Source organism: Lygodium microphyllum, chromosome 7 (assembly GCF_053477565.2).
Source record: "Lygodium microphyllum isolate KBCC chromosome 7, Lygodium_microphyllum_v1.1.10, whole genome shotgun sequence".
In the NCBI taxonomy this organism is placed as follows: Eukaryota; Viridiplantae; Streptophyta; class Polypodiopsida; order Schizaeales; family Lygodiaceae; genus Lygodium; species Lygodium microphyllum.
Window position 1 is genome coordinate 143,743,203 of NC_141141.1, and position 23,008 is coordinate 143,766,210.

Here is a 23,008-nt window from a genome sequence, read left to right on the forward strand (position 1 = left end):
TGAAGCATTTCGAGATGCTTTAAATTTGATATCCTTTGGTGGCGGATGATCCTTGTACTCTTGATCACTCTTCACTCCAGGGTGGTTTCTTGGGTATTTGACTCACGCCTTACTTACGCCTATGCTCATATGGGAGTGTCGGTGATCAGTAGGACATTGGGGCACTTTTTACTCTCGGTAGGAGAGGTTTTTTCCCCCAGACTTATAGTCTTATTGTCGTATGTACTTATGTGCTTATGTTACACACATTTGGCCACTTAGTGTGTGTCGGGTGTGAACACCCCCTACAACCCTAAGGTTTAAGGGTTGTACTTTGTACTTTCAGGTTACACTCATTCAGACGATTCTCTCGGGTGTCATGCTTCAACTCTGTCTCTCACTCTCACACTATCTACTGAATCCCAGCTGTACCTTGATCCTCTACTCTCACATAATCGCCGAGGCAAGAGCCTCTTGAACAGGTACAGGGTTTGCTAACTGCATTCCCAAGCAGATACTTGTGTGGAAAACGCTGTTTTCCTGAGATTTTTCGCGTGAAATTCTCACAGAATTCAAAGGGCAAGTGGCTCATAAGGTGCGGGAGCCCGCTAGCTACGCACACAAGTGATTGGCAGGTAAAACAGGGCCCAAAACAGGAAATTACAGCCTGCTGTATATTTTTGCAGGTTTGGGTTTTCTGACATTTTTTGTGTCTATTTGCTCCAGAAGCTTCAAGGAAGCTCCAGGGACACTGTACATGTATTTTGGAGCAGTTTGAAGACAAAAACCAGAAATTGCAGCATGCTGAATTTCTTACTAGGCACTTCATTGAGTGTGTTTAGGTGTATGGAGGCACCAATTGAGTAGGGATAATGACCAGGTCAAGTTGTACTGCCGTTATGGTGTCGAAATCGGGTTGGAACTGTGTTTCCTTCTCCACTTTGTACAGGGACAGCTTGTAGGCAGGTTATTGTGGGATTATCCCTTTGTTAATGAATAAAGAAATACCGCAAGGGGCGCCTAACTTAGGGGCCAACAGGGTGTCTGTGTGGCAACAGGAGCATTCTAGCTTCCTGTATTTCTTCTTGATTCTGTATCTTTAAGTTCAGGTAAAATGGACGACTGTAAATTGGGTGAAAGCATTTATATATTTTGGTTGTACATTACCGCCCTTCCCAGTGGACAGGCCGGTTACATCTATTGTCCTCCATATTCGTTCAGTAGCTTCTTCACGAGAAGCTTAGCTAACTTTGGAGCAGATGTTTGCAGGAAAAAATGAGACTCGCATCTCTTTCTTAAAGAAAGAGCTAGAGACATTTAAAATGGATGAGGGTGATTCTATTCAAGATCACTTGAACAAAATTCACGACCTGCATGAGCAACTCATGAATGTTGATGAGTACTATTCAGATGCACAGATGATATCTACCACTTTGAACTCATTACCTCCTTCGTACCTGGTTTTTCATACAGCCTTAAACCTCACCATGAGGATTGCCGCACAACCAATCACTTTTCTTCAATTAGTGAGTTTGCTTCTAGAAGAGAAGCAAACACGAAGAAATAGTGGTGTCGATGCTATATACTTTGAGCAGGCTATTATGGCTAGACAGAAGGGAAAAGGCAGCCAAGTAAACAATGCTCCGTAGAGTTTTGGGACTTCTGGAACATCACAGGCAAGTAAAAAACAAAGGGGCACGAAAGCCAAAAAAGCCAAATGCCATTATTACAAGAAGCCAGACTACTACATCCCTAAGTGTAGAAAGCGCATCGCCAAGGAAAAGGAGCAGTCAGGAATGTCTATTTCTGATGCTCTTTCCACTACTATTGAGTCTGCATACTTTGTTGCAGACAGGAACTATTACTTTTACACATGCAGTTATGACACTTCTTGGGCAGATCGAGCATTTAGCTCTACTGAGTATGCAGGCACTTGGTTTTTTGACAATGGTGCTTCTAGGCATATTACATCTCGCAGAGATTTGCTTTTGTTGGTGTAGCTCCAGTTCGCAAGTCTATACAATGTGCCAACAATGCATCATACCTTGTTACAGGAATTGGGGAGATTGTATTCACACCCACTGATGGCTCTATTCTCCGCCTAAAGGATGCTTTGTTTGTGCCACGCATAAAGAAGAATATGCTCTCTATTTCTTCTTTAGCACGTTGTGAATTGAAAGTCACATCTGATAATGACAGATGCATCGTGAGAGACAGAAAACACACGACTTTAGTCTTAACAAGCACTCTATGTCATGGGTTATACGATTTGGATGCTCTTTCAGTTAATCAGTCAGCGTACTTCGCATCCACTCGTACTCCTGCTATGATACATGCAAAGTTATGGCATGCTAGGATGGGGCATGTGAACTTTGGCAGCTTGATGCTCTTACAATGTACGCAGATGCTAGATGGATTACCTCTACTAGAGAGACCTCCTAAGGACTTCTGCAAAGGGTGTATTTTGGGAAAACTACATCGTTTTTCGTTTCCCCATGATGTTACTTTTGGAGCAACAGCCAGGTTGCAATTTGCGCATTCAGATGTATGTGGACCTATGCAGACAAAGTCATTGAGAGAATGTTACTATTTTGTGCTTTTTATTGATAACTTTACTCGATTTTGCTGGGTCTACTCTTTGGTCAAAAAGTCAAAAGTGTATGATGCATTCTTGGCATTTATTGCACTTGTTGAAAACTAGTCTGGTTGTAAAATTAAGACTCTCCGTTCGGACCGAGGGGGGAATACATGCCCTCTATGCTGAATTCCTTTTTGAAGCAGAAGGGCATTGTCCATCGATACACTACTACTTATACTCCACAGTAGAATGGGGTTGCAAAGGGAAAGAATTGGTCACTCATGGAGATGGCTAGATGTATGCTGAAGGCAAAGAGCTTGCCTCACAGTTTTTGGATGGAAGCCGTCATGTGTACTTGCCATGTTTTGAACATATGACCCACCAAAGCTTTGAAGAAAATTACACATTTTGAGGCTTGGAACAGCCGGAAACCTTCTGTTGGACACTTTCATACCTTTGGGTGCCTTGCATATGCATATATTCCAAAGCTATTCAGAAAAAAGTTGGATAACAAGGCTGTTAAATGCAGTTTTGTGGGATATAGCAGTGAGAGAAAAGGATACAGACTCTATGATCCTATTTCTAAAAAGGTATTTGTCAGTAGGGATGTACTATTTGAGGAAAAATCAGAATTGTCCTTGGCTGGTTTATACACATATCAGGCTGCCCATGATGTATTTGAAGGGCTGCTGTCCATTACATTTGGTGATTCAGCTGGAATTTCAGCAAGTGAACTCAATGTTCAGCCAACTACTCCTTTGGAAAATGCAGAAAAATCAGCCATTGGCTGATCTGAATATTCAGCAAAGTGCTGAAACTGAAATTCAACAAGAGCTTATGCACAATCAGGAGGCAAGACAAATGCCTAGATGGTATTTACATACTACGAAAGATAGTCATCTAGATGCACCCATGGTGGCTGGTCATACTAGAAGGCAAGCTCGTATGCATGATACTGCACATACCATGGAATTCGTTATAACAGTAAGCACCCTTCATGATGAGGAGCCTGAATGTTTTGAAGATGCACAACAGAGTGTGCATTGGATGGTAGCAATGAAAGCTGAATTGGATTCTATCACTAAGAGAATCAAAGCATGGGATTTAGTGTCTTTGCCATTTGGGAAGAAAGCCATTGGAACAGAATGGGTCTACAAGCTGAAACGGAATGCAGATGGATCCATTGACAAATACAAGGCAAGGCTTGTAGCTAAAGGCTATGCACAAAAAAAAGGCATTGACTATGAGGAGACATTTGCTCCTTCCCGTACGACAACCATCAAGTCTATGGTTGCTTTGGCTGCTCATTATGGATGGACTGTGCATCCATTGGATATTAAAAATGCATCTTTACATGGGGAACTTCATGAGAAAGTATGTGTATAGCAGCCCATGGGTTTTGCACTTGAGGGCTCGGAACACTTGGTCTGCAAGCTGAAAAAAGCTTTGTATGGTTTGAAACAAGCTCCTAGAGCTTAGTATGCAAAGATAGATACTTTCTTGCTTAGCCAAGGGTTCATAAATAGTTCATCTGAGTCTACCCTTCACATATGTAAAGAGGGCGCATCCATGCTCATCATTTGTCTTTATGTTGATGATCTCTTGCTTACAGGGACACATGCTGAACAGATTTCAGCATTTAAACAAAATTTGCAGCAAACATTTCACATGTCAGACTTGGGGTCTTTGCATTATTACTTGGGCATTCAGTTCATACATGATGCTTGAGGTATTGGGTTATCACAGTTAAGATACAATGGTAAACTTCTTGAGAAGTTTGGCTTACAAGATTGTAAGCTAGTTTGTACAAAAATGTAACCTGGACTTAAACTGTCATTACATGATGACAGTGATTTGTTTGATATACACACATATGCTCCAGCAGTTGGATGTCTTATTTATTTATGCAACACTAGGCGAGACATACAGTTTGCAATTTCAGCCTTGAGAAGGTTTATGCATCAGCCACACATGTCGCATTGGCAAGCTGTTAAGCGCGTCTTCCGTTACCTGCAGGTTACTAGATCTCTTGGATTGCTTTATGCCAAGGGGGGACCATTGCAGTTACATGCTTACAGTGATTCTGATTGGGCTGGTAATTATGATTCACATCACTCCACTTATGGCAATTGTTTCTTTCTTGGCTCGTCTTGCATATCTTGGCTTAGCAAGAAACAATCCATTGTTGCCACATCGTCATGTGAAGCTGAATACAAGGCAGCTTTCACTACCACAATTGAATACGTATGGATTAGACACTTGCTAGCTAATCTAGATATATATGTTACGAAGCCTACTCCTTTGTTCACTCGCAGTCAAAGTGCCATTGCAGTGGCACGGAACCCAATGTTTCATACACGCACAAAACACATTGAGATACATTATCACTTTGTCAAAGAGAGGCTACATGTAGGTGATTTCAACCTTGTCTATTGTCCTACCACTAGTAATGTGGCAGACATCTTCACCAAAGCTCTTCCTCGTGAAAAATTTGAAGCATTTCGCAATGCTTTAAATTTAATCTCCTTTGGTAGCGGATGATCCTTGTACTCTTGATCACTCTTCACTCCAGGGGGGTTTGTTGGGTATTTCACTCACGCCTCACTTACGGCTACGCTTACATAGGAGTGTCGGTAATCAGTAGGACACTGGGTCACTTTTTACTCTCGGTAGGAGAGGTTTTTCCCCCCAAACTTATGGTATTATTTCGTATGTGCTTATGACACACATACGGGCACTTACCGTGTTTGGGTGTGAACAACTCCCTACAACCCTAAGGTTTAAGGGTTGTACCTTGTACTTTCAGTCTACACTCTTTTAGTCAATAGCATTGGGTGTCGTGCTTCACTCTCACACTGTCTACTCATTTCTATGCTGAGCTTCCATCCTGACTTCATCTCACAATCTTCATCATCTAGTAGCTTTCTTCTAGGGATCAATCATCGACACCCAACTCTCCTTTGTTTTATAGTCCTTCACAAGGTCTATATCACTTGGGGCACTATGCTGACAAAACTGATCAGTTCTCACTTAAGAAAAGGCTATCCACTCAAGACACAATGGAAAGTTCATAGTCTTCACAATCAAGACAAAATGGAAAGTTCGAAGTCTTCATAGTCAAGCCCAATGGCAAATTCATGCAATCCATTTTTGTATGATCCTCATTATGTCTATGTCGATCCTTCAATTATGCAAAGATCAATTGTAAGTCATAGAGACCTAGATTAGTACCAATATGGATTAGAAGAAGACTCTATGATAACAGATGTTCCACAAGCTAATCCTTTATCTTGTATTTCATTTGAGTATGATTTTGGTGCTTCACATTCATATTCATATTCACAAGCTAATCCTTTATCTTGTATTTCATTTGAGTATGATTTTGGTGCTTCACATTCATATTCACATTTCCCACCCTTCCGTCCCACTTTCAATTCACATTTAAACCCCTTTACATTAAATCTAGAATATTGCTTTGGAGCTATCATAGGTTATCCCATCTTACCACCATTGCCTTTGATACACATTTAGGCTTTAGGCCATCATTACACACTCAAAGGTATTCCACTTTGCACCCTGATGATTTGTTGTTGGGAATACCACCCATGCACTATGCACTTCATCACCTAGATAACAAACATCATATCATATTGAACCACCAAAGTCCAATGTTGTCAAACTTTACAGACCACCTGAACCCCATGCTAAGTACACTTATATGGCCTGCCTTTTAATTCTGCAACAGATCAAACAGGAATCTGATCTAGAGACTCACATTAAGCTTCTGTAATTGTAAAGCAAGAGTTGGCCATGCATGTGGCAGAGGCCCTTTTGGACAACAAACAAGGCGGAGCAAATGTGCCTACAGAAACCAAAAATAAACCTTAAGATGATTCCAGCTTACAGAAGATCATGTCTGTTATATACAACTGTATCATAGAAGAAAGAATGATTAAAATGTTCAGAGTGTAGGGGACACGAGCATGGCCTGATACACATTTTTCAAAATGATATTTTGGCACCAGAAACATACAATAACGAAGTCCTTACGGACTGAATCAACAGATCCACCTTGCCTCAACTCTTGCTCCGGAGGAGTGAGATTCTGCAAAATGAAAAGTTTAAGAGTCTAACTGCCATTGCTTCTCAAATTTTTGCTTGCAGAAAAAAGTATGATAGCCCCAAATGAACCTCTGTAGAGCACCCTAAGTACACATACAAAAGACCAGACTGAGAACTTTGAAGATAAGATTAGTATGAAACTTCACCTGAAACTGTGAAGAATTCAAATTACTGTTAGCATTATCCAGGAGTTCAGAAACCGATGTGAATTGAAGAGGTCTCTGATTGCTGGCATCCTCTTCTTTTTCTTCAGCAACAATCAGCTTTGCACTGGCACCTCTGGGTTGTACTTGTTTTACAGCTTCCAACTCTGCTTTTAAAAGCAAGTATTGGTCTGGAACTTTGTATCTATCCTGAATTCCCCTACTGAGTTCCTCTAATCTGCGAATCTTTTCAGGAACATCTACAAGACCATTCACTACAGCATTCCGTCGGCTTATGCTATCAAAAGAGTTGCTGGCCAGCTTATGTAAACCCTTTTGCTTCATTTGTTGTGGTTCCCCTTTCCAATGAATATCATCCCTTAGTTCAGTGAAAAGATCAATAATCCCAAACACAGGTGAGGCATGCTTATCCTGCAAAGCACGCGGTGAACTATCTGGAACATTGATCCAAGAATCGGTTGTTGAGGTTGAGTCTTCTTGAATCCCCTAAAAGAGCAAAAGCAAAACACCATTCTCAATCCAAACGACTAGTACTTCAATCTCACAACAGCAATCAATGCAAAAAAGAAGATGCTATTTGAACTGCCATCATCCAACCTCTGAAAGGTGTCCCACCCAAAACCACACTTGTGAGCAAAACAACTGCATCTAAAGCTAGGTATGCTCTGAGGGTAATCAGCAGCTATATAATTTGAGTCACAATACAACTTTTGCTGCTGTAGACTTCGCTTCAGCAATTAGCTTCCCATTGGATGTTGATCTTTTAAAGGTTTCAGAGGCTTAACTTAATGAGCCAATAGTTCAACCTATAAATGCTGAAAGCATATTTTATGCCAATACAATCGCTCTCCTTTTTGCAATATTGAGACCAAATTTTTCTTAGCACATAAAAGGGATGACTTATTATATTACCTCCCCCCCCCCCCCCCCAAAAAAAAACACACAAAAAGAAAAAAAAAGTAACAGAAAAAACGCCAGGCTAAACAGCATGGCTCAAGCTGATTCTCTCATATCATAGGCAACTTACATTCTAATTCTAAAATATTCTACTTAAAAATTAAATGAACATAGAAAACAGCGGCACCTTACCTCTTCCAAGACAGCACATCTCACGTGCTCAGACAAAAACTCTTGTGCAGCCTCAACCAGGTTAAATATCATAACTCTGCCTTCCCGCGAGCTTGAGCTGGCCTGGAAAGTTGAGTGAACTTAATAAAGACTGCCTTGGAGCCCTTCTCAAATAGAGACTACAACACTAGAGTCACAAAATATCATAGAATCACAGAATAAGTCTGACACTTGCACAAATAAATAATAATAATTTAAGTATAGTGTCCATCTGTGGAAACCAGGATCCAAACCCTCATAGTGCGTTGCAGTACATACATGCAGAATTGTCCAAAATGAAACAAGTCTACTTTATTGCAGCATACCTAAATTTAGGAATCTGTTATCACCAAAGTCTTATTCTATGGGATATATGTAATGGATGTTTGTTATTGCATGCATGTTTGATAGCAAAGTATTTAAAAGATGTCAATGGATGATTGTCGCCAGAATAGCAAGGCCTTAAATTTCTAACAATAACACATTAGGATTATTTATTAAAAATGCTAAATCTAGGAATCCGAACCCTTGGGGGTGCCCAGATACATGGTCAGTGAACACTGGACAGTGTTAGGAACTATTACACCCAAGGCTCTAAGGATAGCATGAAAAAAACTTGGGAAATGTGCATTTCTAAGGTTAAAATGCAACTTTCAATCACCATGAACGTTTCAATTTGAGTAAGCCCTTGTGGATTTAATGTCCAAGCAGGGGCCTCATGACTTACACAGTTTAAGCACACCCTTCCGCATTAATGCATTACCAAGTGGCCCCTTCATGATTAAATCAGCTTTTGAATGTTATTCAGCCTTAAGGGCTCCTTTGGAACTTGCTATTATTCTACTTCATCTCTCTCCTTTCAGACCTCGCAACTTGGTGGCTCTAGATAAAGGGTAATATATGGTCAATACACAAGTGTTATGCATTGACATTGTAGATACAATCTCTTATTATGTGTTGTCAAGGTCTTCAATCTTTTGCCCGTCTATTTAAAACATATCACGATATTCTCTCATTGAAAAATAACAAATTGGGATAGGAAGGGAGAGTGAGCAAGAAAGAGAGAAGAATCTCTCTCTTTTTTTCTTTTTTTTCGTAAAAGGTAATTGTATTAATTAAGAAAAAAGGTACAAGGTTACATGATTACAAGAATCTCTCTCTCTCTCTCTCTCTCTCTCTCTCTCTCTCTCTCTCTCTCTCTCTCTCTGTGACAGTAGTCTGATGGCAGTGATGGCAGTGATGGCAGTCTGCCGTGAATGCTGACGTGAAGGAGCTGCTCTGAAGGATCACATCTCTGTGCAGGGGGGCAGCCACTGTCCTGCAGGGTCACGTCTCTACACAAGGAGATAGATACTGTATTGGAAGCTGCACAGGTATTGGCAGTTGTTTAGGGGTGTCTGCAGGGTTGACTTGGGGCTGTGCAAGGTACAAATGGAAGCACACTGAGTGGCTGTCTTGGACTGCAAGATGCCAAAGACTACTGATAAAGAAACCAGTGGACATGAGACCAACTTGACACACAACCAATTGGGCTAACCACAAGAGTCGCTGCATCAGAAGGGCAGTACAAGACCCCCCCTAAGGACGAAAAGTTCTACTATAGACAAAACAGAAGGAGAGCTCGTGAAAATGCCACTCCCACAAGTGCCAAGCGATGGACAAAGATGCAAGGCTGATTGCAACAAATGGTTTGGAAAACATGAAAGCCCTTGTAAGAGCTGAGATTGCAATAATATGTATGCCAATGATTGACAAGGTATCAAGTGACATGAATGCAATTCATGAAACATGGGGAAAGAAATTGAATTCTTAAATGGATGCAAACCTGAAAGTGTGCATGAGGGTATGTGGCAACATGCAACAAAAAGTCATGAATGGCATGGATACAAAGCAAAAAGATATGTATGAAAATTTGCAGGAGACATTCAAGAAAGAACTAAGTGTTGCTGTAGAAACAAATGGGAAATCGTGCTCTCATAGCTGAGATGATGCAAAATATAAAGAAATCAAGGCTGACTTGCAAATGGATATGATAGATAACTTGAAAAAGGTAAGGGACGCTTGGAAAGCAAATATGGATGCATTGAAATCTGAAAAGGCAGTTAGAGTCATGTAAGAATGAATTAGGGACATACAAGTCAATGATGAATGCACAAATAGCAATGCCAGACACACCAGAAATAAAGAAAGAGGTGGAAAGTTTAAAAAAAGACATGCACACATGGGGAATGTGGTAGAGGCCCGAGGGAGCTCAAAAGAAAGTAAAAATGTTCAGCAAATAGTGAACGAAAATGCACAATGGATTGAGGTAGTCAAAGGAAACAAAGGGGTGCCTCAGAACAAAGTAGAAATAATGAACGCAACACTAGAGGAGGAAGCAAAGAGGAAACTGCGCGCATTGCGTGTACGTGTGGTGGGATGGGCTAAAAAAGGAAACCCCCAAGAAGATGCAAAAACACTTTGTGCTAAGATGGGTGCAGATGAGACACACATTATGGATGCTTGGAGGATAGGTGATACAAATGACAAAAGAGGTTAGATCCTCATACTGAAATTTGAGGACACGGATAGCAAAAGGGCCTCCTTATCAAAGAGAAAGGCTTTGAAGGGTGAAATGATTTACCTCGATGAGGATCTCACACCTGCACAATTGGAGCACAAAAGGGCTAGCATACCAAAAGTCTTGGAGGCACGTAAAGAAGGCAAGTATACTGTATTTAGAGATGGCAAAGTCGTCATAGTAGAACGGAGGTCACAATGATAATACGAGGCCTATGAGATGTTAAAGATGTCCCTTTGGAATTGTACGAGACTTGATGCAGGTTATTTTGAGGACACTTTTTGTGGGATAGACATGGTTATGTATACAGAGACACATCAATATATAAATTCTAGATTACCAGATGTTGTGGGATACAAGTGGGAGAGCGTCTATAGACCCCGACCCTGTAGACTGGGAGGAACTAGGGGGTCAGGAGGAGTGGCTATTCTTTATTGTAAGAGCCTCCAAGACATGATTCACGTGGTGTCATGAGATGTGCATGCTAGATATATGTGGGTAAGGCTGAGGATAGGGCACCCAAGAGATCTATATGTTGCAGTATGTTACTTCCCACCTGTCTCTTCAACATTTGCTCTTAGGGAGGGATCACCATTTGAAGTACTACATGAGGATATTATGAGATATACAAGCAGTGGGGACATACCACTAGTGGGAGACTTTGATGCTCGAACAGGAAGTGAGCAGTCCACCTTCTATGATATTGAACATGAAATGTTTAAGGAATTGGCATTGGATGAACTAGGGCTTGTCAAGACATCTCAAGATAAGGAGGTGACAGCATATGGATCCCGTCTGCTAGCTTTAGGAAGTGCTCACGAATTGGATATATTCAATGGCCTATAAAGATGGCCGGGGGTGAATGATTTCACTTGTTGGAACAGCAAAAAAGGGGCCACCATTGTGGACTATGTAATGGGCTCGCTAGCATTAATCCTAGAAATTAAGCATTTTGAGATATCGGATAAGCCGATTGGTATAGCATCTGACTATGCCATCCTAAAATTTACTCTAACATGTGGTTAGAGACAAGAAACATGCACACAATTACACACAATCCCGCATTATGAATTTCTAGAGCAAACATCGCATATCTATTGCGATGCAGTACGAGATGGCTTAAGCCAGCTAGACCAACATGAACCATTGGAAGATGTCACTAGATCTCTAGCGAAGGTTTTACATGCTGCAGCTTCAGAGGCATTCCCATGTAAGGTAAGCTCTACAGCAATACGCAGATGTACTGCCCCTCAAAATGCTTGGTATGATGATGAGTGCAGACAGACTAGGACCCACCTACAGAGGGATATTACACTAGAGACATGCACACACAAGCACACAAGGAATGTCATTCGTCATCTTGTGCAAAAAAAGAAGAGAGATTATTTAGCCAAACTAGAGTCAGAGATGTATCAGCTCTTTTTGAGCAGAGATAGTAAGAAAGCATGGAGGAAATTTCATGGGAGGCAACCCCCAATTCAGTTCACATGTGTGGTTTCTTTACGAAAAAGATGGTGAGATATGCCATTTGGAGGTTGAAGAATGGGAGAGCACATGATCAAGATGGCCTTTTGGCAAAGCATTTTGCACATGCATGTTATGCACTAGCCCCTATCTTGGCGAATCTCTTCAATAGAGCCCTATGTGAGGGGTTTCCAGTAAGTTGGTGTGACCACACAATAGTGCCAATTTTTAAGAGTGGAGATCCATTGGTCACTAACAACTATCGTACTATTATGATTGGCCATATGCTAGCAAAGATATATGTCTCTATTGTGGAGCATGAGTTGAGTTGGTGGGCTGAAACAAAGAAAATACGGTCTGCAGGACGAGATGGCTTCCGCCGCGGATACAATACGCTAGACCATATATTCACGCTAAGGGCCTTGATTGAGGAGGGATGATCATGCAGACAAAAAATCTATTGTTGTTTGGTGGATTTTTGCAAGGCTTTTGATATTGTACCACGTGCAAGACTCATGCAAAGGTTGCGAGCCATTGGGGTCCAAGGGGATAAGCAGGGGTGTATTTATGCATTGTATGAAACTATGCCAAGGAGAGTATGAGTGCATGGAGGCACAACAAACTCACTATCTAGCACAATTGGTGTAAAGCAAGGTTGTCCCCTCTCTCCTTTGCTGTTTGGACTGTACATTAATGAGATTTCTGATTACATACAAAGATCGGGTGGTATGGGAGCCAGCTTGGCTAGGCTACAGATACCAATTTTGTTATATGCAGACGATATGGTGCTTATCTCAAATTCACGTGAGGAACTACAACGACATTTGGATGCATTGCATGTATTTTGTGAAGATAAAGGTCTCAAGGTTAATCCTGGAAAGACTAAATTTATGGTCTTTAACACCTTGGCAGCTTGGGTGACATGCTTAGAGCATCACTTTATGTGTGACGCTCAGCCTGTGGAAATGGTTAGATAATATGTATACCTTGGGGTCAATTTCAAAGGGCCACAGTTTTCATGGAAGGAAACTTCAAAGGCTAGGCTTGCACGGGCATATGCAGCTTTGGGTACCCTAGAGCAACAGTGTGCACGCATACAGTTTCAAGAGCCTCGTACCAAATTGTGGCTTTTTGACACTTTAGTTATGCCCATGCTACTCTATGGGGCAGCCATTTGGGACTCAAGCCTTTATCATACTAGACGGATGCCACTTATGGACTGTGATGGACAGGAAGCACAACATTATGATGGCTGGGAACATATGGAAAGACTGCTAGTCATGACGATAGCACGTATGATAAGGGCAAAAGCCTTAGTACCACAAGAGATCATCTGAGTAGAATTGGGCGCTGCACCCATGGTAGTTGAGGCATTATTCCAAGCAATTACTTTCCTCCAAAGGATATGGCAACTCCCTAAAGACCGATACCGTACACTAGCCCTGGAGTCTTCAAGACATCTTGTAGCAAAGGGAGATAGACAGTGTTGGTATGCACATATGAGCACATAGCTGAACTTACATGGCATGAGTACAGATAGACTGCCATCATTCGATTACAGCCTTGACTACCCTACTTTGAGTCTCAGTCGTGCAAAGCTAAATAGTGTGATCAAAGCAGACATCACTAAAGTGGAGACATGAAGGACTTGGTTCAAGTCCCCCTTTCCTATTAGGCACAAAAATGGCACAACACCAATGTCACTTCTTGTAGCTCTCTCATGATGGTTTCATAGTGAGGCCAAGATACATGAATGCTCAACTTTCTCATTGACTCAAAGTTGCTATTGGTTAGATTCGCACCTCATCGCATTAGTTGTTGATTGAGATAGGTTGATGGAGCCATATTATAGCCAATGAGAGGATGTGCCAACTTTGTGGATGGAAGCTAGAAACCGAGGAGCAATACATTTGCAAATGTACTGTAGACTATGATATCCGAGGCCGCAATCATTGCATCTTTAAGGAGGGCTTTGGACCACTAAGACGGGTGATGGACTATGAGGACCAAAGATGTTTGGGCCTTTTCTTATTGGAGCTCTAGCGGTGCAGAGCAGTATTGTTACGGGATAGGAGGCGACCCTAGCCTCATCCACCCTTCCACAAGGCAGTTACAGACTTTTTCAGTATAGCTGAACCCCCAATTGACGCCACCCCAAACACTACATCTCCTACTGATAGGCATCATCAAGGGACATCATCAAGCGGCATCACAATTGACAGAGTTACAGCATAACGCATAGCACGATGCCCTAGAGCACCTACTCGGTGACATAGGCATGCCCATATGCATCACATTCGCATCACGATTGCTCATTACATATGCAGATTGGCACGCTGACTCAATTAGAGGTAGCTTGCAAAGTCTTGGTGGATTCCACTGACTCAAGGGGAGATACTCTACACTCTTGTAATCTTTTTAAACCTAGTTTTTTCAGCTTTTTCAATTTTCCATCCTTCTCATCCTAATGTGCCATGTAGACCTACACATAAATTTATCTCTCTCTCTTCTTCTCTGATGAGAGATGATGATACCAGTTGTATCGGTTATGGTCTCCTAGGCCATTCTGGCCGTTTAGAGACGATAATAGATCTTATCTTATCTTATATTCTGTGTGTGTGTGTGTGTGTGTGTGTGTGTGCGCCTCACACACGGAGGTGGCTATTTGACACACTAGTCACATCAGCCATGATGTATGGTGCGCCTATTTGGACCCTTGGCTTGGCTACATACCTATGGACACAAATCAAGAGACCATAGATTATTGTGCTCTCACTAATGATCCACAACAAACCATCAGTACTACATTAGATTATTAGAGCCAAGTTTGCCGCACCCCCATGATGATGGAGCTCTTTTTCGGATCATCAGCTTCATACACAAAGTACGTAACATGCACCCAAATAGACTACCTAGGAGAGCCTTCGAGGTCTCTAGGCAGCTAACTAAGGCAAGACAGGAGACTTCATGGTAAGCACAGGTCAAGCAATAGCTTACAAGATATGGGATCAACATGGAAAATCTCCCCCTTTTAGTATGACCATGACTCCCCCTTCATGCACCTCTCCCACACACAGAGGAACTTGGTCATGCAGCAAGACCTTTACCAGTGTACATACAACATACATTGATTTCACCTAGGCAGCCCCTTTCCCCAAAGATGTCCTACTCCACAGACCACTTCATAAAGACTATAATAGATGGCTTCATTGAGAGACCTGGATACCTAGATGTATACATGCCACAAGAGCGACGAGTGGCCATAAGCCAGATCAGGGTATCCTCTCACTAGCTTGAGATTGAGATAGGGAGGGCAGCCCACATTCCCTAAGCTGAGAAGATTTGCAAGCTATGACAGGAGAAGGTGGAGAGTGAGGAGCACTACAATTGCAAATGCAGAGCCTAAAGCACAATCCGAGCTAGATACCCCCTGCTATTTGGAAGAGACACCTACCTCAAACTAGTCATGGAGTATCCACACTAGTGCCACCTAGGCCACTTCCTAGTCGAGATTTGGAGGTTCCACACGTCACTGCTACAACTGGCACTACACAAAGAGGGGGATGTAAGTCACATATCACCAATTTCTTTCAAACACTAACCACGCACACAGCACCCACACAGAGAGGGGTGGTCTAGAGAGCTGAGGAGATCACAGCAACACGCCACCCACTAATACAAGAGTACCAGACACATGCTACATCAAAGAGAGATGAGCAAGATCCACCAGCGAGACATGAGCAGTATAGCTGAACAAAGTTAAGGGACCAATCTAGATCCTACCCTCATACTATTTCATCTAGGATGTATGACATACTCTATCCACTGATCCTAACTAGGTAGAACTAGATATAGGGATATCATTCAGCCATAGCCAAACATGTACTACTTCATCCTCCTATTGTATCCCCATATGAGCACTATTTTGTTTTGTACACCACATTAGCTTCTTTTCATCACAATACATCACTGACCATCTTTTGGCATGTCACACTTTTATATCTAGTGACAACTAGCATTGTACATGGTTTTGTCTCATAGGCTGATTTTGGCCTCAGAAGATATTAATCTCTCTCTTTTTTTCATAAAAGGTAATTGTATTAATTACAAAAAAAGTACAAGATTACAAGATAGAAGATGGCTCTAGGCCATTGTGCGTAAAATCAAAGATATCATAGTGAAGGTAGAAAGGAAGCAGAGTGATTAAAGGGGGACAAAAGAGACTGCGGTGTGCCAAGCAAACACATCTTGTCTAGGGAGAATATATGTTAACTCAAATAAGTCTAGCTGCCAAGGAAGAAGCCATTTCAAACGAGCTATATGGCTCTGCATGCCCAATGAAGCATCAAAGATGAATGCCTTCCTCATGGTCCATATATGCTAACAACCCCAAAAGTGCAAGAAAGGAAAGAGCACTTTCATATCTGCTTGCACAAGGTCCGCAAACTTGGGATGTCCAAAGACCCAATCCTTTGGAAGCATCCAAGCCCAACCACTCGCAACCAAATGGCAATAATAGTGACCAAACCTTCCTCGCAACCGGGCAAGGAACCGATGGAGAAGGGTTTCAACCGACATCTAACCAGAAAAGCAGCAACCATTAGAATTCCTTTGCTTAGAGGCAAGGGGCAGCACACCAATCAACATTCACCAAATGAAAACCTTGGATCGGAAAGACATTTTGTTAAGCCAGCCTATCATCACCACAAATTTCCACCACACTTGGCCTTTCTGGAGACCCCAAGGGATATTTCCTTTTTGGACAAGCTAGTCCTTATCATGAATAAGTAAATGATATATTTGATTTGCAGAAGCACAACCTAAAAGGAGCCTACCATTAATCAACCAATCCTACCAAGGGTCCTCCTAATCCGAAGAGGGGAGAGGCTACATGAAACATAAAGAGGTGGAGATGGCATTCCACAAATTGCGGTAGCCTCAGGGACATGAAAGTAGCATCAGGCCAATCTGAAGGACATAATAGCCCCACTAACAGGCAGAAGAGCATCCGCAACAATGACAAGTCCCAGACACGCCATCCTATTCAACATCAGCCTTTGTTCCTCTTTGCCTTGCTAGGAGAGCAACTTTGAAACTGCCAGCACTTCTACTCTCCGGGAGTTAGCCACCTCCCGATCTGGAGTTGGGTGTCAAGAAGATTTAGCAAGGACCAATCTCTAGGAGTGGACCAAATGATTCAACAGCATGGAAGACTTCAAATGGATAGGCTATTCAGCAGTAAGCGCATGCCACCATGAGGCAAAAATCTTGGAGTTGCCATGTTTGATATCTATTGTTCGGCATTAAGCACATGCCACCATGAGGCAGAAATCCTGGTGTTCCCATGTGCTTGATACCTTGAGTCTCAAGAAAAATTTGGCAATCAAGGACCAAGGTTGATTGCCCTCACACAAGGTCTAGAACAGTGACCAATGAAGAGCAATCATACATCTCTCCAAATCCAAAACAACCCCACCACCTCTCCCTCCCACCCTCTTCTTTGGGATGGATTTCTGGTGGGGTCATTAGGAGGTCTAACTATCTTAGAGTCTTGGTGGGAATAGACACCTCATTCCACCTTGCAACTCTTCTCTCTTTTATTGAAGTGAGAGGTCTCGGTTCATGAGCTCACTTGGAACATCCTTACTCTAATCTATCCAAACCCTGCATTGGTTGGATACCTTGGTTTACCTTATTGAAATTAGTGTAAGATACAATATTTACACCACCTCTATGTGACCCAACCCTACTGACACTACTAACCTAGCAAGGACATAGCCATCCCGCCAAAAACCTTACATGCTACGCCATGGAGTCACATTGGATAGAGCCATTTCCCTTCATCGAGCACGGCAACCCTATCTACCGAGACCACGTCCGAGAAGGCCACACAACAGTCGGATCAAAGCCATTATCACAAGAAGGCACCGAAGACTCACCACCAGGCATATCAGTGAAGCAGCTAGGGACCACATCATAGCTGAGATCATGTGTAGATCTTGAGATCAGCTGCAGCCTATAGTCTCCACAACATTTTTGTACATGGTTCCATCAAATCTAGTTCTCCTTTTCTTTTCTTTTCTTTTCTACCGATGGAACAACACTACACATGGTTCAACCCTAGTATAGTCCCACTATATAATTATTCTCAACATGGTGTCATAGGCCACCCACTTATTTTTAATGTTATCTTTACCTTATTGATGAGATGACATTAGACATGGATGTACTCTTGATTATGTCTCATAGGCCACATTTTCCTTAGGTAGACCTCTCTCTCTCTCTCTCTAAGGCCAACCGCGTGCACATTCCTGTGCTTGCGAGGCAAGTGAGATCGATTGGCTCTAAGCGTGTGCGAGCCGCACGAAGAGACGGAATTGAAGATACACATCAACACGAGGTAGTGTTATCACCTCAGCCATGGCAAAAGTCCTTTCTTTGACAAATGAGAATGCTGTAGTGAGAATACTGTGACGAAGGTACTGACGCAGGAGCACTGAGAATGCTGTAAATGTACTGATGCAGAAGTACTAAGTGAACAATGACGGGATGTACCAGCAATAAACAGTGGTGGGCCTTGTGAACAGTATCTGCAGGGATGTGCAGTGACTGATGGGATAGTTTTATGTCGTGACTGTGACTATATAAGAAATATGTTGACTCTCTCAAACTGACGTGAATGCAGACCTGTGTGAATGTACTAAGATTGCTGATGTACTCAGACTGATGTGAACCTTGCCATGCTGTGTAGACTAGAGACCTGCGTGAATTCAGACTGACACACATTAACATTTCATGCTACAGTGACAGTTTAGGTGAGATTGACAGTTCTATGCTACATTGACAGTTTATGCTACAGTCATATTTTATGATGCAGTCACATTGACAGTTTATGATATACTGATAGTTCATGCTATAGTGATAGTTTATGTTACTGGTTTACTACTCTAGTCAGACTGTAAACAGTTTTATGCTATAGCACATACTATAATCATGATGGAAGAAACTGACAATGAAGGAATCACAAAACCAACTATGGAAACAATGTTTCATACACCGCCAAAGAACACGAGATACAAAACCTATGGGCGTAAAACCCGAGATTGGAATGTCTCTCCAAGGTCAAGTAGATATGAGAAGACATCCCGCAAAATTAATGAAACACTATATGAGGAGATGTTGACCATACTCCATGCTGAAATGCATATCATGAGGAAGGAAATGGAAAATGATATACAAGAGTGGGTTCGAGTTGAAATGATGGAAGAACTAAAAAAGGAGATGCAACAAACATTGGATGCACACATGGCAGAGAAAGACTCAATGATCTCTAATCTACAAGGAGAACTAGAGGAATGCAAAAAGAAACTGGACGCACAAAAGGAACCACAAATCACACCGGAATCACCCGCTACGGAATCACCGGAATCATAAACGTTTATGAGTTTAATATGCATTTTGCGGAATCACCCGCTATGGAATCACCCATGTACACACTAAATTAATGAAACGCCCGAAAAGGACAGGCGTCCCCATCAACTTCTCGCACAAAGAATCCACTTTGTGTATGAGCCCCGGCACGTTTATGAGTTTAATATACATTTTGCGGAATCACCCGCTATGGAATCATCCATGTACACACTAAATTAATGAAACGCCCGAAAAGGACAGGCGTCCCCATCAACTTCTCGCACAAAGAATCCACTTTGTGTATGAGCCCCGGTCATCAAAGTTTACGGAATCCACCGTAAAACCTCACGGAATCCACCGTGGAATCATTTATGAGTTTTGAGAGCGCACTCGTAATAAATTAAGGTTAGAATTTATTTCTAACCAGTTGATTTATTTATGTAGCTGAAGACTGCTAGGTATTCACTTTTGTCGGTTTAATTGTATTATTTTACTAACGATTGTGAATGCTTCAGTTGATGTGTAGAGATAGCAGCAATGGCGGAGGAAAGCATTGGAGAATAGCGAGTATTCGATCTATGGATTATATTCCGATAGGCGCCACGCCTATATTTTGTCATGTCTATTTATTGAGGCATCGATTATTTATTATTATTTTGTATGCGCATGGACGCACGGTTATGTTATTTCTATTTGGACATTGTATTGGGTGTGCCAGACTCTTTGGGCACCGTCCATTAGCTTTATTCCTATTTTTGTGTAAAAGCAAACTCAAAAGCTAAAAGCTTGTTATATTTTTGTAAATTGGGCTATTATTAAGCATGAAGATGAAATATACATAAAATACATGCTTTGTGAAGCGCTCACACAAGGCATGGGGGGAGATTGCACCCAATTGGTCTCTTGCTCTTGTCGTTCATGCTTTTTACCTTGTAACTTGTGCAAAAAGTAGAGTTCATTGTTCTTGGGGACCTTCCGGCATTCACTACGCGAGCATACAGCGTCCGATCTGCGCACCAGATATACCCATCATTGGGACTTAGTGAGTCGAGAAAGCTGACACAAAAACAAAAGTCCTCATCTTGAAGTTTGGAGACTTGGAAAAGAAGAGAGCCTTCCTCTCCAAGAGGATCACTCTCAAAGGAGAAAAGATCAACCTAGATGAAGACCTCACCCAAGCCCAGATAGCCCACAGGAGGGAAAATATGCCACGTGTTCTAGAGGCACGGAAAGCAGATAAATGGGCTGTCTACAAAGATGGAAGAGTCATCATCACAAAAAAAAGGACAGCATGACAGTGCACGGCCTATGAGACCTTGAAGTTCACACTGTGGAATTGCAATGGCTCCCTTAAGATAGATGCAGGTTATTTTGAGGATACTTTCAAAGGGATAGACATTGCTATGTATACTGAGATACATCAATGTAAAGACAGCCGTCTACCTGATGTATATGGATATAATGGGAAAGTGTATATTGCCCTCAGCCTAGGCGGCCTGGAGAGACGAGGGGATCAGAAGGTGTGGCAATTCTATTTAGAGAAGAGCTCCGAGATACAATCCAAGTGGTACATAGAGATGTAGAGGCAACATACATGTGGATCAGGTTACGTACAAGTAGATCTCGAGACATGTATATTGCCATATGCTACTTTCCCCCTACATACTCTAAGTTTGCCCCTAAAGAGGCATCCCGGTATACACCACTATATGAGGATATAATGAGATTTATGAGAATTGGGGATGTTCTACTAGTAGGAGACTTTAATGCACGCACAGGAAGCAACCAAACTGTTTTCTTTGACACTAGTGATGAGATATTCAGAGATATTGCATTAAATGAAGTGGGATTAGTTAGATCAGCCCAAGATAGAGAGAGAACAGAATATGAAACACACCTAGTGGCATTGGGAAGTGCACATGGTTTGGCCATCCTTAACGGGCTGCCACAGTGGCCAAGATCTAATGGTTTCACATGTTGGAATAACAAGAAGGGGTCAAGCACAGTGGACTATTTGATTGGATCACCCAACTTGCTACTTGACATAAAAATCTTTGAAATCTCAGACAGACCAATTGGATTAGCAGCAGACCATGCTATTCTAGCTTTCACAATGCAATATGGGCATATACACAAAGCACAGCCACACATACCAAAATTACCACGCTATGATTTTGTGGAAGCGACCTCACACATATACAACACTACTGTGCGAGATGCATTGAGGGAGGCTAGACACACAAACCTCTCTGGATGAGTTTACAGGATAGTTGGCCGAGATAACACACACTTCAGCAGCCTACGCTTTCCCACACACTAAACCATCAGATAAACCTCCACGAGGTAATGCCCCACAGAATGGCTGGTATGATGATGAGTGCAGAGAGACAGGAGCACGTTTTCAGCGAGAGGCGGCACTTGGCATATGTACACATAAGCACGCCTGAACACTCTTCAGACGATTGGTACGCAAAAAGAAGCGGGAATACCTGAGCAGACTAGAAACAGAAATGTATTCCATGTTCTTGGGACAGGATAGCAAGAGAGCATCGAAAAAGATACATGAGAACCAGCCACCCTTACACATTACTAGACCAGATGATTGGCATGGATATGCTTGCACACTCTATGATGTTCCTAGCCAAGAGTCTATGCCACTCCCCTCAACCTCAAGACCAGCAAATTGCAGATTTTTCACAGAAAAAAAAGTGAGGAATGCCAAATGGAAACTGAAAAATGGAAAAGCCCAAGATCATGATGGTTTAGTAGCTGAACACTTCGCGCATGCTTGTGATATCTTGGCACCAACGCTGGCTCACATCTTTAATAGGGCAGTTTGTGAGGGATTTCCAACCTGTTGGTTAGACCATATTATTGTGCCGCTCTTTAAGAGTGGAGACCCCGCGCTACCTAGTAACTATCGAACTATCATGATTGGACACATGCTAGCCAAAATATATGGCTCTATCATGGAACAAGCATTGAGTGAATGGGCCGAGATGCATGGCCTGAGATCAAAAGGCCAAGCTAGCTTCAGGAGGGGATATACAACTCTAGACCATATCTTTACATTGAGGGCAATCATCGAAGAAGGCAAGGCATTCAAGAAAAAGATCTACTGCTGTTTTGTGGACTTCCACAAGGCCTTTGACACAATGCCACGTGCTAGACTCATGAGAAGAATGCAAAACATTGATGTGCCCGTAGAGATACAGTGGAGTATCTATGCCCTGTATGAGACAATGACAGGCAGAGTACGAACACCTGAGGGCATCTCAAATACAGTCAATAGCACCATTGGGGTGAAACAAGGCTATCCACTTTCACCGACACTTTTTGGGCTGTATATAGATGAAATTTCAGAATATGTGGATAGGACTGGTGGGGCCGGAGCCAGCCTAGCTGGAGTGCCGATACCATTACTGCTTTATGCCAACGATATTGTACTTATATCTAACTCACCTGAGGGACTAAATAGACACTTGGATGCATTATCAGCTTTTTGCAGAGATAGAGATCTTAAGGTGAACCTTGGGAAAACTAAAGTTATGGTATTTAATACTTCAGCTGCTTGGGTGACAAGAGTTGAGCACCACTTTACTTTTGATGGAGAGCCAGTGGAGA

The 23,008-nt window shown here is 42.2% G+C and overlaps 1 protein-coding gene across 6 annotated transcripts in view; it reads right to left on the bottom strand.

The window, feature by feature from the left end:
* Positions 1 to 23,008, bottom strand: part of GCN2 (protein kinase family protein) — a 323,601-nt gene that overhangs the window by 250,893 nt on the left and 49,700 nt on the right. For all 6 annotated transcript variants that reach the window (XM_087682047.1, XM_087682045.1, XM_087682046.1 and 3 more), the window contains 4 exons: positions 7,933 to 8,034; positions 6,826 to 7,329; positions 6,591 to 6,662; positions 6,333 to 6,419 (listed from right to left, as the gene is read on the bottom strand). In XM_087682047.1, coding sequence (XP_087538173.1) covers positions 6,333 to 6,419; positions 6,591 to 6,662; positions 6,826 to 7,329; positions 7,933 to 8,034 — 765 coding nt within the window. The remainder of the gene's footprint in view (positions 1 to 6,332; positions 6,420 to 6,590; positions 6,663 to 6,825; positions 7,330 to 7,932; positions 8,035 to 23,008) is intronic.